This window comes from Hyla sarda, chromosome 6 (genome assembly GCF_029499605.1).
Source record: "Hyla sarda isolate aHylSar1 chromosome 6, aHylSar1.hap1, whole genome shotgun sequence".
Taxonomy (NCBI): domain Eukaryota; kingdom Metazoa; phylum Chordata; class Amphibia; order Anura; family Hylidae; genus Hyla; species Hyla sarda.
The window spans coordinates 185,256,378-185,280,493 of NC_079194.1; the positions used below are offsets into that span (position 1 = coordinate 185,256,378).

Consider the following 24,116-nt stretch of genomic DNA (forward strand, 5'->3'; position numbering starts at 1 on the left):
TGGTGAAAACCAGTAGTGACTTAGAACCGGTCCACTAGCGCGGTCCTCGCCAATCCCTCTCTGGCACAGAGGATCCACTACCTGCCAGCCGGCATCGTGACAGTAGATCCGGCCATGGATCCCGCTGAGGTCCCTCTGCCTTATATCTCTGATATCACCACGGTGGTCGCCCAGCAATCCCGACAGATCGCCCATCTAACCCACCAGCTGTCGGAAATGTCCACCATTGTGCACCAACTTCAGTCACAACTTCAGCAGCAATCATCTCCTCCGCCAGCTCCTGCACCCCTTCCGCAGCGAGTGGCCACTCCTAGCCTCCGCCTGTCCTTGCCGGACAAATTTAATGGGGACTCTAAGTTTTGCCGTGGCTTTCTTTCACAATGTTCCCTGCACTTGGAGATGATGTCGGACCAGTTTCCTACTGAAAGGTCTAAGGTGGCTTTCGTAGTCAGCCTTCTGTCTGGAAAAGCTCTGTCATGGGCCACACCGCTCTGGGACCGCAATGACCCCGTCACTGCCTCTGTACACTCCTTCTTCTCGGAAATTCGAAGTGTCTTTGAGGAACCTGCCCGAGCCTCTTCTGCTGAGACTGCCCTGCTGAACCTGGTCCAGGGTAATTCTTCCGTTGGCGAGTACGCCATACAATTCCGTACTCTTGCTTCTGAACTTTCCTGGAATAATGAGGCCCTCTGCGCGACCTTTAAAAAAGGCCTATCCAGCAACATTAAAGATGTTCTGGCCGCACGAGAAACTCCTGCTAACCTGCATGAACTCATTCATCTAGCCACTCGCATTGACATGCGTTTTTCTGAGAGACATCAAGAGCTCCGCCAGGAAAAAGACTTAGATCTCTGGACACCTCTCCCACAGTCTCCACTGCAATCTGCGCCTAGGCCTCCCGCCGAGGAGGCCATGCAAGTGGATCGGTCTCGCCTGACCCTGGAAGAGAGGAATCGCCGTAAGGAAGAGAATCTTTGTCTGTACTGTGCCAGTACCGAACATTTTTTGGTGGATTGCCCTATCCGTCCTCCACGTCTGGGAAACGCACGCTCGCACCCAGCTCTCGTGGGTGTGGCGTCTCTTGATGCTAAGTCGGCTTCTCCACGTCTCACGGTGCCTGTACGGATTTCTACTTCAGCCAGCTCTTCCCTCTCAGCCGTGGCCTGCCTGGACTCTGGTGCCTCTGGGAATTTTATTCGGGAGTCCTTGGTGAATAAATTCCGCATTCCGGTGACCCGTCTTGTCAAGCCACTCCACATTTCCGCGGTCAACGGAGCCAGGTTGGATTGCACCGTGCGTTACCGCACGGAGCCCCTCCTAATGTGCATCGGACCTCATCACGAGAAAATTGAATTTTTGGTCCTTCCCAATTGCACTTCCGAAATTCTCCTTGGACTACCCTGGCTTCTACACCATTCCCCAACCCTGGACTGGTCCACTGGGGAGATCAAGAGTTGGGGTCCCTCTTGTTCCAAGGACTGCCTTAAACCAGTTCCCAGTACTCCCTGCCGTGACCCTGTGGTTCCTCCTGTATCCGGTCCCCCTAAGGTCGTTAGGGACTCTGCCTGCCACAGAAAATGCCTCTCCCCCCCTCCCAGTCCACTCAGGCAAGCCTCGGTGCCTCCTCATGGCCCTCGTCCTGGTGTCACACTGCCCCGTGCCAGGCCTCGCCCTCTGCCCTCCCTCCCCATTCCCACTCCTGCTGTACTGCCTGCCATTGAGGAAACCATCCATTCCTTCCCGGTGTCCTCATCCCAGGGGAGGCAGTCACCGGACAAAAAAAAGGGGAGACCTAAGGGGGGGGTACTGTTACGCCTAGCGCTCCGGGTCCCCGCTCCTCCCCGGAGCGCTCACGGCGTCTTTCTCCCTGCAGCTCCCCGGTCAGTCCCGCTGATCGGGAGCGCTGCACTGTCATGGCCGTTGGGGATGCGATTCGCACAGCGGGACGCGCCCGCTCGCGAATCGCATCCCAGGTCACTTACCCGTTCCCGTCCCCTGCTGTCATGTGCTGGCGCGCGCGGCTCCGCTCTCTAGGGCGCGCGCGCGCCAGCTCCCTGAGACTTAAAGGGCCAGTGCACCAATGATTGGTGCCTGGCCCAATTAGCTTAATTGGCTTCCACCTGGTCCCTGACTATATCTGACCTCCTCCCATGCACTCCCTGGCCGGATCTTGTTGCCCTTGTGCCTAGTGAAAGCGTTTTGTGTGTCTAAAGCCTGTGTACCAGTACTTCTGCTATCCATCCTGACTACGAACCTTGCCGCCTGCCCCCGACCTTCTGCTACGTCCGACCTTGCTTCTGTCTACTCCCTTGTACCTCGCCTATCATCAGCAGTCAGAGAGGTGAGCCGTTGCTAGTGGATACGACCTGGTCACTACCGCCGCAGCAAGACCATCCCGCTTTGCGGCGGGCTCTGGTGAAAACCAGTAGTGACTTAGAACCGGTCCACTAGCGCGGTCCTCGCCAATCCCTCTCTGGCACAGAGGATCCACTACCTGCCAGCCGGCATCGTGACAATTACTGTCTGCCAGGTACGTACTAAAATCACCTTATGGTGGATAACCCCTTTAACTGCAGCAGGGAACAGGACAGACCCACCTAGTGGCCCTTTTTTATATTACATTTTAAACATATTTATGTTGATAATTTTAAAAGCAAGTAAATGGGACAGTGTATGCTAATTACATAAGGAACACTATATTAAAAGTTTTATTTGGTGATAGGTACTCTTAAAAAAAAAAGACTCACACCTTTTAAACAAAATTAGTATGTTTAAAATTGTCCTCTTTTGACCCCTATAACTTTTATTATTTTTCCATATAAGAGGCTGTATAAGGGCTAATTTTTTGCGCCATGATCTGTAGTTTTCATCAGTACCACTTTTGCGTATATGTGACTTTTTGATCACTTTGTATTATTTTTTTTCTGGGATGTGATGTGACCTCAAATCAGCAATTTTGGACTTTGGTATTTTTTTTTACGTTTAGGCCATTCACTATCCGGGATCATTAACATAATGTTTTAATAAATTGGACATTTCCGCACGCAGCGATACCAAATATGTTGAGGGGCTTACCCACATTTATTAAAACTTTTTAATTTTTTTTTTTTTTTTACTATTTTTTACAAGCATTAGATTGCAGATACTGATCAGTGCTGTCTGTTCAGATTATCCACTGTAACCGCCGCAGATGCTTTGATCAGTATTGATAATGGCATCTGAGGGGTTAATGTCCGTTTGTTACAGAGCCACTTTCATGGTGTGTAACCGCCATATATAGAGGTTTCAGGGCTTTGACAGAAAAGGTCTGGAATTTGAAAGTAGTAGCATCTGAACCTATAGATGCCTATAGAGCACGCCGCCTGTGCTATGATGCTGACGTTACTGTGATGGACAAAACGGCTCTTTGTGGGTACGGTGGAAGTTAAGTTGCTGTTTATTTTTATTTTCTATATACAAATAGTGCTAATATGGACGGGGAGGGGGGGGTGAGTAGTAGGCAAGCCAGCCAGCCAACTTACCTGCCTGCCATATCTAAAGAGGGGAAATCTACCTACTGACATGAAGGGTGGAAAGGGGGGGAGGGGGAGAGGAGAAGAAGCCTACATACCTACTGTAAAGAGGGGGATAGATTTACCTAGCTAGCATTAGGGGGGGAGTTATAGATGGAGGGAGGGAAGGTTGCCCTCTTATCTACCTATCTTCTTTATATAAAGGGGGATCTATCTAGGTAATATGGAGCAGCCTTCTTACCTGCCTAGCTAATATAAGGGAACGGGGGCCTAACTGCCATATGTGGGCACAGAAAGAGCCCAACTGCAACATGCAAGCATAGAGGGGGCCTAACTACTATATAGGAGCAAAAAGGGGGCCTTACCTACTACATGTGGGGACAGACTGGGCCTAAGTGCTATATGAGGGCACAGAGGAGGCCCAACAACTATATGGAGGCATTATTACTATGTGAGGCATCAATTGTATAATGATAAGAAGTTTGTATAGGAGTGAGGAGCCTAAAATGTTTATCTGGTAGATTCTGCAGTTACAAGTCTTGGCCGGGAGAAGTTTTCATGATGCCCAGGACGGATGAAGAAGAAAAGTAAAAGTGAAGACTCTGAACAAAGGAGACGTCACTTGTGATTCATTTGAAGAAGACGTCAGGTGTGATTAACTTGGAGAAGACGTCACTTGACATTCACTGGATGTAACTGTAAGCAATTATCTGGTCTTCAGATCCTTTTCAGTGTTGGTGTCTACCTGTATATGATCATTGTTTGGGGGGAATCTTGGTCTATAGATATTAGGTTATATTATATTTTATATATTATATTATAGGTATTAGTCATTCTGTGATGGTAGTGTTCCTGGTGTGGCTGTATTTTCTGTTCCTTGTATACTGTTATTTGTAATATTTTTCTCAGTATACAGGATTTGGTCAATAACAGTATGATGGTAAAATGTATGGTGATAATATTTCTCATTGGTCTCAGTATACTAGATTTTTCACCTGCAATGCTTCAGTTGCTCCATAGAACCTTTTTTCAAGCATTGCCACCATATTTCACTATCCGCGAAACCTGCACTTGATCCCCAGGGAATTGAGTGCTGATTTAAACTGAAGGTCTGTTATGCAGTTAAAAGCAGGGGTGGTATTAAGATAATATTTAACAACAGGTTTGTTACTAGGCAATACAGACTCCTTGCATGCCAAGGAAATTTATTTCTACTATAATAATCAGATACACCAATTGCCAAGTAGAGATAAGCACTAAAGAAGTTTTTACCATGTGAAACTTAAGCTTCCAGTATAACCTAGCATTGGTAAGAGTATGCTGGAAGCTGTTGTTTCACCCTTTATAACTGCAGAACTTACAAGTGACTACAGCACTGATGAGACATACAGGTGAAACTCAAAAAATCTGAATATCGTGCAAAATATCATTTCTTTCAGTAATACAACTTAAAAGGTGAAACTAATATATGAGAGAGACTCATTACATGCAAAGCAAGATAGTTCAAGCTTTGATTTGTCATAATTGTGATGATTATGGCTTACAGCTCATAAAAACCCCAAAGCCCCCACAATTACTATGATTTGGGGAGCCATGTCATCTGCTGATGTTGGTCCACTGTGCTTCATTAAGTCCAGGGTGAGCGCATCAGTCTACCAGGAAATTTTGGAGCACTTCATGCTTCCTTCTGCAGACGAGTTGCATTACTGAAATAAATGAACTTTTGCACAATACAGGTTTCACCTGTATGAGGTAAAGTTTTTTTTTTCTATATCATGTGCGATAGACAAAGTTGTAAAAAAAATATCCCCTCCCGTGGGATAACTTTTTTTTATTCTAAGAGCCGAGGAACTTTCTCTCGAATCCACCAAAGTGCATGAAAAAATGCAAACATGTTACACTAAATAAATGTGCACAAAGGATGCGGTCTATCGCAAGCCCTTCTCTGGCAGGAGAGAGGCGCCCCAACAAACCTCGCCTCCAGACCAAAAGGTACCTGCAAGGTTCCAGGTTCGATGTCCCTTTTTGCCGAAGCTACTAAGGGACCACAGATGCTCCTAGCATCCCCCTTTGCGTTAGCCAAGGTATCTGCCTGCAGAGCCGTAAACGGTCGGTACCCTGCCCATGCAGGAGTACCTGGGGTTTTTGCATGGAGGTGAGTAACCTGATGGCCACACACACCTCCCCTACACCGCTAGGAGGGACACCCAGAAGGGCTACCAGATCCTAACAATCCTGTGAACACACAACATGCAAAAAGTGACACAGTGACAAAAGGAAAGAAATTAGTGAATGTGTACAGGTATACTGCCCGGACATCCGGCCGGATCTATAAAACATTTCTCTGACCCTAGCCAGAAGGCCGGGAATCAAGAGGTGAGTGCCACAAGGTGAAGTGATCATAGTGCCCGTGTTTCCACTCAGTGATCCAATACTCCCAGTGAGTTTCGGCACCTCGGGCTCACCACTAAAGTACCTTGGCTCTAGACCCTCTCGGCCTCATGGCGAGACCCGGAGGGAAACCGGTCACGTCGAGTTTATTCCTCAGAACCAACCCCGGAACGCCTCGGTACACCTGTCCCCTCCATGCAGCACCCATCCCCACTAGCCCCAAACCGGTGCTGTGGAGACCACCGGCATGAAACTGATAAGAACAGATACTACACCTGATCTTAGCCAAAAGGCCCCTATTATTTCAGAGATCAGAGAGTCGGATGCTCGAGTGTTGTACTTTGGTATATTCGGCACTCCCATTGAAGTGAAGGAGAGTGTGTTGAACACCACCCTACCTCCCTCCCACGATCTGGGGATAAGTTTATTGTCACTGGACAACCCCTTTAACCTCCTACTTGTTGGACATACCTGTCTACCAGGGGGACCAACCTACTTGGGGAATCTGCTTTTACGCATAAAATGTTTATGCAGCAAATTCTGTAAAGTCAAGTTGTCCATCTTTGTGGATGTAGGGGATGGAAAGAGGGAACAATTCCAATCAGAGAAGATGCCTCCTGTTAATGGATATAAATTAACTGTTATGTACCACTATGTGGTTACTGTCTGGGGGCAATATTGGTCTTTGCATAGTGGTGTTTTTTCAGTGACAGTGTTGTGACATTTGTCACTATTTAGTAGTAATTGGTAGTATTTCTTGATTTGTAATAGTAGTAGTTTTATTTTTGGTAATAGTTGTCTTTTTGCAGTGACTGCAACTATAGTATATAGTATCTGATTGTGTTGCTGGTATGATATTTCAGCATTTAAGGCCCCACTTTTCATTTTATTGGTCTAAAACTGGCCTTGTGTATATCCCTATAGGGTCTTCCCCCCTCTTACCAGTTGACAGATTTCCCCGAATGAAGTGAAGGGGGCCCATGTGTCTGATGACATCCCACATTGATAAGAATGCTTTGTTTGGCTTATAGAAAAGGCAGAAAAACTTCTCTTTTACACTCCCCTCCACAGTAAGACAGTGGCAGTGATGCTATGTCATCCAGTTGCACTTAATAAAAATACCAAACACAACTGTATATACATTGAAATGTGTATATACCAATGTGGAAAGAATCCGACATCCGATTGAAAACAAATGTATTTCTCTGTTCCAGATGGCATACACGACACAGTAACCTTATATGAAGATCCTTTAGTTCTGAAGGTGTAATATTCTGTTCTGCAGCCATGTTATTATATTAATGCGTCAGCACACACACGGCGTAAATTTGCACTTCTATAATGAATAATACCAGCAAGGGAGATAATTTACCTTATTTTGGGGAAATGGAATTTTCACCAGCCATTTGTCCTTGTTGCTTTTGTTATAAAGTTATTAAGTATTCTAAAATGACAAAATAAAAAAACATTTTGCAATGACAACAGTTTTTTTTTATTTTTATTTTTTTAAACTAAAGCCATATAAAGTAATCAGCAGTTACATGCAGGTTTTATTTCCTCAAGGGTATAGAAAAAGTAAATAAAAATGTGAGTGGAGGCAACTTAAAATGTAAGCTATTTAATAGGGAATCCTATTGGATGTTTTTTATTATGGACACTAGACAACCTTGATGTATGAACCTTGAAACTAGACAACCTTAGAATTTAATTCTGACTTATTAGTAGGGGTTTTCCATGTAAGATGTTAGATATAACATCATCATTGGTATTACTGCCTAGAATAATATCTTGCATATGACTATATTTTGTGGATTTTTATTAGTATTATTTTTGTAATTATTATTATAGGCCCCTTGGTTTCAGGGTGACAGAGTAAATGACAGACTGATATAGAGGGAGAGAGGGCCCTGCCCGCAAGGGCTTAGGCTGGGTTCACACGGCGGAAATTGTGCGGACAGTACACCAGGAAAACACTGGTGGACATTCCGCACATTTGAATAATCCGGCCGGTGCTAATTGGAAATGCATTGTGTCATAGACGGCAATGCATTCCCGAGCAAAATCTACAAACAATGTCATAAAGCAGCAGGAAATGCTAGCAGAATACTTGGGAGCATAGGTTGAGGTATTGGCAGTAGAAAGAGGGAAGTACTCATGTCCCTGTACAGAGCACTGGTATGATGTCACTTGGGGTATTGTGCGCAGTACCGGAGACCATGGGGGAGATTTATCAAAACCTGTGCTGTGATTGGTTGCTATGGACAACTCAGCAACTTGGGGACTTAAAAAGTGTTAAAAATTAAAGAAGCGCTCTGATTGGTTGCTAAGGGCCTCTCAGCAACTTGGGGACTTAAGTTTTTTAATCACATGATGTGATTAAAAATACTGATTTTTAATCACATCATATATAAAAAAATGTTTTAAAAGCGATCAAAAAGTCATATCAAAGCAAAAATCGTACAGATGAAAACTACAGATCTCGTCACAAAAAAATGAGCCCTCATATACAGAAAAATAAAAAAGTTCTAGGGTCAGAAAAGGACAATTTTATGCATATGAATTTTGTTAAAACAAAGTTAGCATTTTTTAAAAGTAGTACAATAATAGAAAAACTGTTTAATTTCATTGATGTACAGAATAAAGATGTTTCATTTTTACCACAAAGCGCACTGTGTAAAAAACCAACCCCCCCCCCCAAAGTATCAAAATTGCAGTTTTCTTATAAATTTCTGCCAGCAAATATACATTTTTTTGTTTAATGGTACATCTTGTGGTAAAATGAAAGAGGTAATTATAGCAAAAAACAAGCCCTCATATGGGTCTGTAGGTGAACAAATAAAAGAGTTATGGATTTTAAAACCAGAGGAGGCAAAAACACAAAAATGAAAATTGGCCTGATCCTTAAAGAGGTACTCCGATGGAAATTTACTTTTTTTTTTTTTAATCAACTGGTGCCAGAAAATAAAAGGCACTAACGGATGTCAATTGTGAACATCCGTCACCCATAGACTTCAATGTTAAAATTTTAACGTCCGTTATACTACCGTTATTTTTGACGGGACAAAAATGTTGTGCATGCACCATTATTTGCCTCATCAAAAATAACAGATGTTAATCATAACGTGACATAACTGATCATGAAGGATGGTCAAAAAATCCCTTTGAAATGAATGTGATGATTTGCCGGACGTTTTATGGGCTTTGTGACGGGAGTTCATGACAGGAGGTTTTGCAGGAACATGACGGTAGTGTAAAAGGGGCCTTATTTGGACAGGTATTGATAAATCTCCCCCAGTGCTCTGCCAGTTTAGTCTGGCATGTTGCTGGTGGGACCGTTCATATAAATGATCCCGTAGATCAGGGGTCTGCAACCTTAAAGACAAAAAGAGCCCGTTTTCGAAGAAAAAAAAAACTGGGAGCCGCAAAACCATTGCGACATTTAAAACAAATATAACACTGTATATATTGTTTCTTACCTTAAGGCTATATATACAGGATCGTGCAGTCAGCTGTCAATCTGAAGAAAAAAAGGACTTTCACTTAACAATGTAAAATATATTTTTGGGCCCAGGCCTGGGGTGGGCTTTTTTTGGGCCCAGGCCTGGGGTGTTTTTTTTTTAGGCCCAGGCCTTGGGTGGGCTTTTTTTGGGCCCAGGCCTGGGGTGGGCTTTTTTGGGGCCCAGGCCTGGGGTGGGCTTTTTTGGGGCCCAGGCCTGGAGTGGGCTTTTTTTTGGGGCCCAGGCCTGGGGTGGGCTTTTTTGGGGGGCCCAGACCTGGGGTGGGCTTTTTTTGGGGGCCCAGGCCTGGGGTGGGCTTTTTTTGGGGGGGGGGCATTAACCCCCCTTTCCCCAGCCCACCCCAGGCCTGGGCCCCCAAAAAAGCCCACCCCAGGCCTGGGCCCAAAAAAAAGGCCCACCCCAGGCCTGGGGTGGGCTTTTTTTTGGGCCCAGGCCTGGGGTGGGCTGGGGAAAGGGGGGTTAATGCACTGGGGAGAAGGGGGTTAATGCTGCCGCGGGGTGAGGGGTTAACGCTACCGCTGCCGTGGGGTGAGGGGTAACTTAACCCCTCACCCCATGGCAGCGGTAGCGTTAACCCCTCACCCCGCGGCAGCATTAACGCTGCCGCTGGGTGAGGGGTTAACTCCCCGCTGTCAAGTGAGTAATGTACTTTACATACTCACCAGCTCCTCGCGTGCTGTCTTCCTCTCCCGGCGGCGCTCCTCGACTGAGGCGCAGGCCGGCGACGTCACTGTCATGTGACGTTACATTGTCACATGACAGTGAGGATCTGCGCGGCCCCGGAAGAAGAGACTCCGCTCCGATGGCACCAGGGCAGGTAAGTAAAACCGACAATGCCGTGACGGTGGCTCACGGGCTCAGATCATTCCGGGACACTGCATTGTCCCGGAATGAGGGTGACGGAGCCGCGGCAAAGGTGTAAAAGAGCAGCAGGTTGCCGACCCCTGCCATAGATGGTTGATAACTGTGTATTGCAAGCTTTGGGCTAAAAGATTTAATACAGTGTTAAGCTGCATGGTCTGCATTGGGACTATGAAACATTCATTACATTTATTTTTGTTTCCCATATCTGTTGGATTGTATAGTATATTTTTTATTTTAGCACAGTAGCTTTACTTCATTAGAATTAATCTTATGAATTGAGTATATGTCATATAGTGGAGTTAAAATGGATCATTTAGACACATTATATGGCAAAAGCAAGTTACAAATGGTATTTAGTTCATGGACAGCCGATAAAACAGCAGTAATGTATACTACTATTTCATTAGTGCGTGATCTTGTGCTCTGATTCCCTAGATTCTCCACTCACAGCCATTCATTGTTTTAGTTGGTTTGAGCGAATGCCAGCCTCCTGACAGTCCTTGTGCCTCTCATCTGATTGTTCTGTGCGGAGGGACAGAAAAGGGGCACAGCCACAGAACAAGTATTGTCCATGTAGCATCATGGGGTCTTTTATGTTCTGTGCCTTTAAAATTTGAGCACAGTCATCCAATAAATGCTGTTTTATACAATTTGTTGTGTTAATTAAAAGCCAAGATTTTAATATAAACAGCCATTCCATAAATGTATTTATCACATATAAAATTTTCCTAAATGGTACCAGAGTAGACAAAGCTATATTTTACACACACACACTATGGGAGAGATTTATCAAAACCTGTCCAGAGGAAAAGTTGCCCAGTTGCCCATAGCAACCAATCAGATCGCTTCTTTCATTTTGCAGAGGCCTTGTTAAAAATGAAAGAGGCAATCAGATTGGTTGCTATGGGCAACTTTTCCTCTGCACTGGTTTTGATAAATCTGCTCCTATGAGTGCAATAAAGTTCTTTTAAGGTTTAAAAGAACTTGTATGCTTGTATAAGGCTCTGGTCACTCTTCTCATCAGACGCCCACAGCTTTCTCTCAGATTTATCCCTACACATCTTGATAAGCTGCAGCAGTCACACGTCCATGTCGAGAGGGACCAGGATGTACCAGGGAAGAATTGGAATAGGAGCAGCGGTTGACTGGTGAGAATTACATGTTTTATTGTTTTACACTATTGTTTTTAATTTTTTTTAAATTGTCCTACAGTAACAACTTATACCCTATTCACAGTATAGGGGCTAAATGTCTGATCTAAACCCCTTGCAATCTCAAGAACGGGGACCCTAGTCTTTCATCAAAATGGAGCACTCCTGTTTCGTTCATTCTTTATGGGAGCCACCAGAGATACAGGTACAGCGCTGCCTCTGGTGATTCATATGAAGATTAAACAGAGCATGTTGTGGAGGGGTAGGGGAGGCCCAGCGGTGGGAGCATCCATAATCAGACTCATTCTCTAAAATTTAATGGCCCTGATTTACTAAGCTAAAACAGACTAGTTTTTGTCAGGTTATTCCAAGTTAGGAAAATCTGACATTGCATTGTGAAAATCCAAAGGGGCATGCTCTTTTGCCACATTTCCACCTCACCCTTTTACTGTTGAGTCCCCCAAGGCTATGTCCTATGGCCCCTACTATTTTCCCTCTATTCTCTTGGCCTGAGACAGAGTATAGCATCCCATTAATGGCATTCAAATCAGCTAAATCTTCTGCTTCCAACTTGAGAAAAAACAGACATGGTCGCACATCTAATGCTTCTCAGCAAAATTTATTAAACTAACAGGTTGTTAGTGTACTTTATGATGAAGTGCAGGCCCACTAACCACGTCATGGCCACCTGTAAGTAGTGGGTCCCTAGCATAAAATAACGCAGCACTGAGTGGTGACCACCACCGCCCCTACACCAGTGCCCACGGCGGGAACGACCCAATTGGCAGAGCAGCCCCAATGCCACTCAAACCAGTCCCTGGGCTGCGCCACCCTTTATACTCTTGGCCTGAGACAGAGTATAGCATCCCATTAATGGCATTCAAATCAGCTATATCTTCTTGCTTCTTCTGCTTTCTCAAATTTAATATGGAGAAAACAGAATTCATTATCTTTCCCTCGTCTCACTATTGCCTTGGGGTCACTGTTGATTCTGCGCTGTCTTTCAACCCACACATCCAGAGCCCCACCACCTCCTGCTGTCTTCACTTTAAAAACATCCGCTCATTCCTCAACTTTGACTCAACTTAACTATTTGAATATGCGCTTATCGTCTCTTGCTTGGACTACTGCAACACTCCCCTTTGTGGCCTTAGATCAAACCCTATTTTTCCCCTCCAATCCATCCTCAACTCTGTTGATCGATGATTCCATTTCTCACCTCCCTTATCCCACTGCTTCTCTTGTCTGCCAGTCTCTTCGTTTGCTACCCATTACCCAATGAATTGAGTTTAAACTGTTCACCAAGACATCCAAGGCCGTCCACAACCTGTTCCTTCTGTACATCTTTGACGTGATCTTCCTATACTGCCAAACACCAAAGAGCTGTCGAAGGACACCAAAAACAAAATTGTAGCCGTGCACCAGGCTGGGAAGACTGAATCTGCAATAGGCAATCAGCTTGATGTGAAGAAATCAACTGTGGGAGCAATTATTAGAAAATGGAAGACATGCAAGACCACTGATAATCTCCTTCCATCTGGGGCTCCACTCAAGATCTCACCCTGTGGTGTCAAAATTATCACAAGAACGGTGAGGAAAAATCCCAGAACCAATTGGAGGGGGATCTAGTGAATGACCTGCAGAGATCTGGCACCAAAGTAACAAAGGCTACCATCAGTAACACTCTACGCCGCCAGGGACTCAAATCATGCAGTTCCAGACGTGTCCCCCTGCTGAAGCCAGTACATGTCCGGGCCCATCTGAAGTTTGCTAGAGAGCATTTGGATGAAGAGGATTAACAGAATGTCATATGGTCAGATGAAACCAAAGTAGAACTTTTTGGTAAAAACTTAACTTGTCGTGTTTGGAGGAGAAAGAATGCTGAGCTGCATCCAAAGAACACCATACCTACTGTGAAGCATAGGGGTGGAAACATCATTCTTTGGGGATGTTTTTCTGCCAAGGGACCAGGACGACTGATCCGTGTAAAGGAAAGAATGAATGGGGCCATGTATCGTGAGATTTTGAGTGAAAACCTCCTTCCATCAGCAAGGGCATTGAAGATGAAACTTGGCTGGGTATTTCAGCATGACAATGATCCCAAACACACCGCCCGGGATGAAGGAGTGGCTTCGTAAGAAGCAATTCTAGGTCCTGGAGTTGCCTAGCCAGTCTGCACATCTCAACCCCATAGAAAACCTTTGAAGGGAGTTGAAAGTCCGTGTTGCCCAGCGACAGCCCCAAAACATCACTGCTCTAGAGGAGATCTGCATGGAGGAATGGGCCAAAATACCAGCAACAGTGTGTGAAAACCTTGTGAACACTTACAGAAAACGTTTGACCTCTATCATTGGCAACAAAGGGTATATTACAAGGTATTGAGATTAACTTTTGTTATTGACCAAATACTTATCTTCCACCATAATTTGCAAATTCTTTAAAAATTATACATTGTGATTTTATGTTTTTTTTTTCTCAGTATGTCTCTCATAGTTGAGGTATACCTATGATGAAAATTATAGGCCCCTCATTTTTTAGGTGGGAGAACTTGCACAATTGGTGGCTGACTATAAATACTTTTTTGCCCCACTGTAGGTCAGATCACTGGCATACCGCTTAGGCTACTTTCACACTACCGCTGTGCCCCATCGAGAACGGACGTTAATTTTTTTTTTTTTTACCTTAACGGCTGTTATCTGGACAGGGCACAAAAGGCAACAACGGGTCTCGATGGATCCCATTATAGTCAATGGGGTCCATCAGGCTCCGTTATTTTGTAGCTGGAGAAAAATACGGTGCTTGCAGTACTTTTTCTCCCCCTATTCCCCGACGGCCGTTACAATGCGTGTCATACTGACAGTGTGAAAGTAGCCTTCAAGGAGTACTCCAGTGAAATAAAACTTATCCCCTATCTAAAGGATTGAGGATACGTTATAGATCCTCTGTTGGAGGGTGTGTGTCGGCTGCCGCTTCATGCGGGGTTGGCACGTGCAGGAGGTCAAGGGGGTACCAGCGGCCGGACCCCGTGATCTATATACATATGCCCTATCCTTTGGATAAGGGATAACTTTGAATTCACTAATAATACTCCTTTAATAAATCTATGTGGCTTCGCTGTCGTGTCTACTTGACACAAATCTGTTTCCAATTTTTTTTTTTACTTTTTAACTCAACAAATCAGGTGTAAATAGTTTGATAAATAGTATAATTACAAAATAATGTAAATTAATTATAAGGGTTTTGTTGTTGTTTTGGGTGATTTCACGCTGCATTAGCAGTGTCTATTGGATGCATACACCAGGGGGAAACTCAATGGGGTCTGAGATATTCCATTCAGGAGACCCCTCTGAATTCCTTCCAAATGGAGACCAATATGACATACTTTTGGCTTCTCCTGGGTATATGGGGGCGTCTATGGATCCATTTAATGCATGCGCTGTGGTTATGGCTGGGTTCACACAACGCTACTGCTGCCATTAGTCGTATCCATCGGCAACCCTCTTAAAATGGGATACCTACGTATACTGTGAACAGGATTAGCACAGACCCATTGCTTTCTATGGCCGTACTGGGTCACCTAGTAACTTCGTTCAGGACATATTTGCTATTTAAAAAGCTCTGCGGCCCGCGTTTTTGAGTCCATTGAAAATAGCGCAGATGTCCTGAATAGAGTCGCTAGTTGACTCTTTTCATGATAGAAATCAATGGGGTCTGCGGCTCCTGTTAACAGTATACGCTTTCGGTGGGATGATGACAGATGACGACTAATGGGAGCACTGATATAGTGTGAACTTGCCCTTATCCCGCCATTTACGTTAAACAAATTTGGCAAATTTGCAATAAGGCTTCCCTAGATATTGTTATCATGGCCGCACACTCACCAATTCTGTCCTATTGCAGCAGGCTGAAATAGAAATAAAAGGACACTAGAGGGCGCTGCTTGCAAACCTTTTTTGCATATTTTTTTGGGGTCATGGAATGACAAAAAAAAGTGAAAGATAAAAAAACAAACAGCTCAGCGGGAGCCAAGAGCTGCACACTGCCAGTGACGCAAGAGGTGAGGGCACAGGCAGCAGCTGGATGCCAGGTATACTGGTGGCACTGCATGCTTGGGCACTCTGCGGAGCCACGTCTGACAAACTGACGAGTCCTAGGGGAAAAGCAATGGAGCCTGGACTTGGGGAGAACGCACAGCAGGTGGCACAGATACATTATCAATATCAGGGAGTACACTGAAGGTGGAGGATGCCAGTTAGTGGGATGCCCCCTTTGGCACTTGTTTGCAGACACCCTCCTTACCCTCAGCCAGTGTAAAACACATGCTGGCAGCAGACTTCGGTAATTCCACACTGTGTGTGATGAGAGCAGAGGGTGGGGAGTGGGGCAGAGCCTGTGTCCTGACTGCTGTAAGTTGTGGCTGGCACAGGGGGGTCCTGCACCCCTCACCCTGCAGGGCTGGGACTATTATGTGGGTGTTGCCTTTGGTTTTATTTGAAAGGAAGTAGGGGAGAGTTTAGGTAGGAAATGCTAAGGGAGGGGACTGGACTTGTATAAAGGCAGTGAGTAAGTGAGACCTGTGAGGAGTTGTTATGAGGAGAGGGGGGAGCCCCCATGCTGCTGAGCTCATGCTGAATAACTTGAGTGACTGGGACAAGACTCGTCAGTAAAGTTACACAACTGCTTGGAGGATCTTCATCAGCTCTGAGGAGGAGGAGGAGGAGGAGGTGTCCTGCACTGGAGGTGTCCTGCAGCTGACCTGCCCCCTCACTCAATGAGGACGAGTGCCACACAGGCTGCCCTGGGCACCAGCAGATAGATGGGGACTTGGTCCTGAGTGACACATGGCCTGATAGCGGCCCAGCCTTCCCTGTACTTATCCTCCACGTGGGACTACACTCCATCCTTCTATTTACTGCTTGACGTGTGGACATGGAGCTCCAGGTCCTGTGTGGAGCCTTATTCTGGGTCCTACTGCCTCTATCTCTCCTAGCAGGTGACCTAACCTTCTTGTGTCAATGTCTTCATTGCCTATTATAGTGTTTCCCAACCAGGGTGCCTCCAGCTGTTGCAAAACTACAACTCCCAGCATGCCCGGACAGCCGAAGGCTGTCCGGGCATGCTGGGAGATGTAGTTTTGCAACAGCTGGAGGCACCCTAGGTGGGAAAAACTGACCTATTACTTTACCATGATGCTTTATGCAAGCTGTCATTTTATCTGTACATGGCACATGCCCACGCTCGTTTACCATACACTGTATATTAGATAAGTGGCATAGAAATTGGTTTAATTTACTATTTAGCTTTTGTTTAAGAAAGTGTTTGATTTACCTAGCTTTTAGTACCCCTTAACTATTTTGTGAGGCACATGTGTAGGAATGTACAGTAATCCAATTGTCATTTAGGAGTGATTGTCCAGGTCAATGTTAGTTGTAAAATACAACCCTGGATGTACCTTGTATGTCTGGACAGCTGTTGGCTGTCGGGCATACTTGGAGATGTAGTTTTACAACAGCTGGAGGCACCCTAGTTGGGGAAACACTGGCCTATTACTTTACCATGATGCTTTAAGCAAACTGTCATTTTATCTGTACATGGCACATGCCCACGCTCATTTACCATACACTGTATATTAGATAAGTGGCATAGAAATTGGTTTAATTTACTATTTAGCTTTTTTTTATTTTTTTTTTGTTTGATTTACCTAGCTTTTAGGACCCCCTTATCTATTGTACAGTAATCCAATCCAATGTACAGTAATACAATTGTCATTTAGGAGTGATTGTCCAGGTCAATGTTAGTTGTAAAATACAACCCTGGATGTACCTTGTATGTCTGGACAGCTGTCGGCTGTCGGGCATACTTGGAGATGTAGTTTCACAACAGCTGGAGGCACACTGGTTGGAAAACACTGCTGTATAGTGTCAGCTATGATGCTACCTTCTTGTTCTGTCCATGAATGGCAGACTTATGGTTTGATGTATGTAGTGGACCAAGATGGTCCATCAGCAATTTTGATGCCAATATTTGCTGGGATGTGTAGTTCTTGCAATCCATACATCTATACCGCACAGCCTCTGGCTGAAAGAACATGTGGAGGGAAGTGGTTGCCAGTGGAGAGCCACATGTTGGAACCTTAGGTAGACCTTACATGGTTTCTAGACATACACTCATAACCTCGTAAAATGTCTTCCGGCATCTGATATGAGTGCTGTCATGGGTGCGCCATAGTTGTCAATGAAAAAACTTTTCATTGGGAAGGCGGTGTTTCCCAACCAGGGTGCCTTCAGCTGTTGCAAAACTACATTTCCCAGCATGGAGGCACCCTGGTTGGGAAATACTGTGGTATGGTGATTAGAGATGAGCGAACTTACAGTAAATTTGATTAGTCACGAACTTCTCGGCTCGGCAGTTGATGTCTTATCCTGCGTAAATTAGTTCAGCCTTCAGGTGCTCCCGTGGGCTGGAAAAGGTGGATACAGTCCTAGGAAAGAGTCTCCTAGGACTGTATCCACCTTTTCCAGCCCACGGGAGCACCTGAAAGCTGAACTAATTTATGCAGGGAAAGTCATCAACTGCCGAGCCGAGAAGTTTGTGACGAATCGAATTTACTGTAAGTTCGCTCATCTCTAATGGTGATACCAGAAAGTTTCGGAGAGGGGAGATTTATCAAAGCTTGTGATGGTGAACAGTTGCCCATAGCAACTAATAAGAGTTTAACTTAATAAAAGGGCTTTGGAAAAGGAAAGCTGGAATATGATTGGTTGCTGTGAGCAGCTGCTTCACTGTTCACCTGCACAAGCTTTGAAAATAAGACCCCTTTGCTCCATGTGGGTAATATAGGATCATATAGGGATCGTGGTAATAAGGAGTCACCTGGGGACACATTTTTAATGCTGTCCTAAAGTATACGGTAAACTAGACCACACAGGGAGAAACTGTGCCGAACCAGAACAGTAGCATGTGGTGTGATCTTGCTATTTATGTTAAATACTTTTCCTTTATGCTGCCTTTTTATTTTATTTTTTATTTTTTTTTGAAAGCTTAATTTACACCAATATTTTGTACTAAAAGTTATGGACAGCAAATTCGTATCCTGATGACGTTACAGCCAATTTTGTTTTGACAGTAGTTTTAATTTGCGTTGACTTAGGTAATTTTTCCCTTGTGTGCACTAGTGGATGGTACAACAGTAGAACACTTTCTTATAAGTAAATCTGCAGATTTTTTTTTACTATTTTACTATGTGAACAAGGCACAAACGCTGCTCATTATTTATATAGATCAGCTACTCCACTCTTTTTCTAGACAGTCTAGAGATGAGCGAAGTTACAGTGATTCAATTCGTCACAAATAGAGATGAGCGAAGTTACAGTGATTCGATTCGTCAGGAAAAGAGATGAGCGAAGTTAGTGATTCGTTTCGTCACGAAAAGAGATGAGCGAAGTTACAGTGATTCGATTTGTCACAAATAGAGATGAGCGAAGTTAGTGATTCGATTCGTCACGAACCTCGCGGCTCGGCAGTTGCTGACTTTATCTTGCATAAATTAGTTCAGCTTTCAGGCTCTCCAGTGGGCTGGAAAAGGTAGATACAGTCCTAGAAGAGAGTCTCTCACCGGAGCACCTGAAAGCTGAACTAATTTATGCAGGCTAAAGTCAGCAACCGCCGAGCCGCGAGGTTCGTGACGAATTGAATCACTGTAACTTCGCTCATCTCTACTTTACACCTTTCAAAACAATCTATTTGTAAGTTGTAGAAAACGTTTGTTTGTTTTCTGCTGCATTTTTCTTAGGTCCCTTTCACATATGTTCGGTGGCATTTTCCTCCGGCGTTGTTATATAAAAAAAAAAAACATTTGAGAGAACTGGTGATAGAACTGATCCCATTCATTTGAACAGGACAGTTCACATTCATCCGGCATCTCAAGTAGGACATGCCGGTGATATTTCCCCATCCGGTGTTCAGAAATAATCGATGCCAGATCGTTAACAAACTGACGCACATTGGGGGAGATTTATCAAAATGTGTGAGAGAAAAAGTGGAGTGATTTTACCCCAGCAACCAATCACAGCTCAGTTAATGAGCTCTGGTAATGTGAAAGCTGAGCTGTGATTGGTTGCGGTGGGGAAATCATTCCAATTTTTCTCTCATACAGTTTGATAAATCAGGGACATTGTCATCAGTTGTACCATCAATTGCAGTAAATTTTATGACAAGTTCACCCGGACATATGAATTTTCTCAAAAGTGTTTGTGCCTTTAAGTAGCCTTTTACGATTGTAGTGCTTTTGTATTATGTTTTGTGTCATTCTATAGAGGTGCTAAGCCCTCTGCCTTGAACATAAACTTGTGAGTAGTGATTTCCGCATGTAATGGCTCCCTCACAACTATGGAATGTATGTCCTAGCTGATGCATCACTGTGCAGGCAAAGGCTTGAATTGAAGCAGTAATCCATAAAATAACAATAATTGGCCTGGGGGTAATTGAACTGTTGGTAAAACTCACTTCATTATCATGAGGATCATCTGAGAGCTTGACATAAGGACTGTCATACACCTCTGCTTTAACACCCTAGGAGTCACTTTGTTAACATTACAAGTGTTGTGCTCCTGAGAACAGGGCCATCTGCTTCAGCAACTTAGGAGTTAAAGGGGTAGTCCAGTGGTGAAAAACTTATCCCCTATCCTAAGGATAGGGGATAAGTTTGAGATCGCAGGGGGTCCGACCGCTGGGTACCCCTGCGATCTCTCTGTACGGGGGCCAGGCTCTCCGGCCAGATAGCGGGTGTCGACACCTGCACAAAGCGGCGGCTGACACGCCCCCTCAATACATCGCTATGGCAGAGCCGGAGATTGCCGAAGGCCTCTAGCTGTTGCATAACTACAACCCCCAGCATGCATGGGCAGCCAAAGGGCAGTCAACTGTCAGTGCATGCTGAGAGTTGTAGCTTTTGTAACAGCTGAAGGCACACGTTGTAAAACACTGAGTTAGGTAACAAACTCAATATTTTGCAACCAGTTTGCCTCCAGCTGTTGCAAACTACTGATAGCCCGTACATGCTGGGAGATGTAGTTTTTCAACAGCTGGAGGTTTGCCCCCCCCCCATGTGAATGTACAGGGTACATTCATACGGGCAGGGGTTTACAGTGAGTCATTCGCTGCAAGTTTGAGATGCAGCAAAATTTCCGCTGCAACTCAAACTCGCTGTACACCCCCGCCCATGTGAATGTACCCTAAAAACGCTACACTACACTAACACAAAATAAAAAGTAAAACATTACATATACCCTAAAGTTACACCCCCCCCCCCCAATAAAAATGAAAAACATCTGGTACGACACTGTTTCCAAAATGGAGCCTCCAGCTGTTGCAAAACAGTCACTGTTCTGGCACCATGGGGGCTTTGTAAACGCACATGGCCCCTGACTTCCATTCCAAACAAATTCTCTCTCCAAAAGCCCAATGGCGCTCCTTCTATTCTGAGCATTGTAGTTTGCCCGCAGAGCACTTTACATTCACATATGAGGTATTTCCATACTCAGAAGAAATGAGGTTACAAATTTTGGGAGGCTTTTTCTCCTATTACCCCTTGTGAAAATGAAAAATTTGAGGTAGCACCAGCATTTTTGTGAAAAATGTTTTTTTTTTTCATTTTTACGTCCAAATTTAGCGGAAATTTGTCAAACACCTGTGGGGTGTAAAGGCTCACTGTACCCCTTGTTACGTTCCCTGAGGGGTGTTTTTTCCCAAATAGCATGCAGTGTGGCTTTTTTTTTTTTGTTGTTGTTCTGACACGTCCCCCAAAACCAATTTCAGCAAAATTTGCTTTCAAAAAGCCAAATGTGGCTCCTTCTCTTCTGAGCATTGTAGTGTGCTCACAGAAGCACTTTACGTCCACACATGGGGTATTCCCACACTCAGAAGAAATGGGGTTACAACTTGACAACTTTTTAACTCTTGTAAAATTTGTAAATTTGGGGAAAAAAATGCATTTTAATGAATTTTTTATTTCCACATTCGACTTTACCGAAAAGTAGTCAAACACCTGTGGGGTGTTTAAAGGCTCATTGTACCCATTGTTACGTGCCATGAGGGGTGTAGTTCCCAAAATAGTGTGCCATGTGTTTTATTTATTTTTTGCTTGTAATGGCACCATAAGGGCTTCCTAAATGCGACATGCCCCCCCAAAAGCCATTTCAGCAAAATTCACTCTCGAAAATACCATTGTCTCTCCTTCGCTTCTGAACCTTCTAGTGCACCCATAGAACACTTTACATTCACATGTGAGGTATGTCCTTACTCTAGAGAGATTGGGTTACACATTTTGGGGGGGGGGGGGGCTTTTTCTCCTTTTTATCCCTTGTAAAAATTCAACAACTGGGTCTACATAGTAGACATATTGTATATGTGAATCAATATATAACTTATTTGATTATGTCCATTTTCCTTACAAGCAGAGAGCTTCAAAGTTAGAAAAATGCAACATTTTCAAATTTTTCATGAAATTTTTGAATTTTTCACCAAGAAATGATGCAAGTATTGACAAAAATTTACCACTATGTTAAAGTAGAATACTTAACGAAAAAACTCTCGTAATCGGAATGAAAGGTAAAAGCATCCCAGAGTTATTAATGTTTAAAGTGTCAGTGGTCAGATGTGCAAAAAATGCTCTGGTCCTTAAGGTGAAAATTGTCTTGGTCCTTTAAGGGGTTAAGGCAGTGCTGGAAAATAATGGTGGCCACACATAATATTGTCACTTTGAGCCCAATTTGGACATTTCCACCTAGGGGTGTACTCTCTTTTGTTCCAAATGTTTAGACAACATAACTGCATAACTGTGCTTTTGAGTTATTTCGAGGGGACACAACATTGACCCTGTTATACAGGTTGTGCACTCTCTACTTTGTAGCAAAATGTCATTTCTTCAGTGTTGTCAATTGAAAAGATATAATAAAATGTGTACATAATGTGAAGGGTGTACTCACTTATGTGAGATACTTTTATACAGTATATCACAAGTCTCTCCAAATCTGCTGCAATTTCACAGCAAGATCTGCATGTAATCGAAAACCATGTCTGAATTTACCCTTGGGGTATCTTTACATTCTTGTGGCATGTTTTGTCACATCTTGCCATGATGTTTATAATTGTGGAAAGCATCTACAACAAAAAACAACCACCTAGGGAAGAATTCACAAATACAAGCCTCATTTTGTGCGAAAACTTTTTAACTTTTTACCAGTTTGCGCAAAGTTTGTTGCAGAGAGGCGTGGCTACCCTTGGTCTGATGGATTACTTTAATGCTAAAAAAAATGCATGAATTATTCTTAAAATCTACTTCAGCTCTTAGCTGGCCTAGATTTCACAGTATGGTACACAGCAGGGGAAGACTGACAACACTCAGGGCCCCCCGGACCCTGATCAGTGACGTCCTTTTTCATTTTCTTCTCTGTCCGCATCAGACCGCCATGTCGGCTTCTTCAAGTCAAAACATATGTAAGACAAACATGTTACACTCTGTGTGGAGGAGGGGAGGGCACTGTAAAAATGCAATCTCCCCTTCTATAGGTCCCAAACTGTTTTATAATCCCCTCCTGCACAGTAAATGGGCGGGTAGGTAGGTAGCCAGGTAGGTATGTAAGTAGGTTTGTAATTAGGTAGCCTGGTATATAAGTATCCAATTAACTAGCTAGGTAGTTTGTCATTGCATCACTTATTTTACCATAAAATTTATGGCGAAAGCAAATAACAATATTTGTGGGTAAAATTTTCTTTTAAAAACAGCACAGTTTTCAAATTTTGGAGAGGTTTGTTACTACACAAAAATGACACATTGGCCCAGATTTATCAAACTGTGTTAGAGAAAAAATTTGATTTTCCCACAGCAACCAATCACAGCTCAGCTTTCACTATACCAGAGCTTGTTAACTGAATTGTGATTGGTTGCTGTGAAAAAATCACTCTGTTTTTTCTCTCACACAGGTTGATAAATCTGGGCCATTATCTTTAATTTTCCTGCATGTAGTTATGATTTTTTTTCCAGAAGTCCGACAAAATCAAACCTATATAAGTAGGGTATCATTTTAATCGTATGGACCGACAGAATAAAGATAAGGTGTCATTTTTACCGAAAAATGTACTGTGTAGAAACGGAAGCCTCCAAAGGTTACAAAATTGCGTTTTTTTTTCTCTATTTTGTCTCACAATGTTTTTTTTTTTAGTTTTTTACTTTTTACCGTAGATTTTTGGGTAAAATGACTAATGTCATTACAAAGTAGAATTGGTGGCGCAAAAAATAAGCCATAATGTGGATTTTTAGGTGCAAAATTGAGAGAGTTACGATTTTTTTAAAGGTAAGGAGGAAAAAACGAAAATGAAGAAAAACGAAAAAACCCTGGTCCTTAAGAGGTTAAGTTCTTATATGGAACTGTCACATGAAACCTTTTGTTTGCAAACACTGAACAATGCTGTACTATAGCACTGCATTGATCAGTGTTATTGGTGTTCTATTTATACAAGCTGCCTATATTCTTGGAGAGTGAATCTGACGGCACTGAGCCAGGTAGGGCCCCTTCAGCATTCCACTTCCCTAACTGACTAGCACATGCACATCCGCCGGCAATGGACCCTACAGGGTGCCTCTATCTGTGCCTGCTCATAGTAGCAATCCGCCATTATGA

The 24,116-nt window shown here is 43.8% G+C and overlaps 1 protein-coding gene across 5 annotated transcripts in view; it reads left to right on the plus strand.

Moving 5' to 3' along the window:
- Positions 1-4,072: 4,072 nt before the first annotated feature.
- The window catches only part of PIEZO1 (piezo type mechanosensitive ion channel component 1), a 279,916-nt gene continuing 259,872 nt past the window's right edge, over positions 4,073-24,116 (plus strand). For 2 of the 5 annotated variants that reach the window (XM_056526056.1, XM_056526057.1), the window contains exon 1: positions 15,459-16,429. In XM_056526056.1, coding sequence (XP_056382031.1) covers positions 16,366-16,429 — 64 coding nt within the window. In that variant the 5' untranslated portion in view covers positions 15,459-16,365. Of the gene's footprint in view, positions 4,211-15,456; positions 16,430-24,116 lie in introns of those variants that run through there. The other 3 variants (XM_056526058.1, XM_056526060.1, XM_056526061.1) reach the window with 3 other exon arrangements.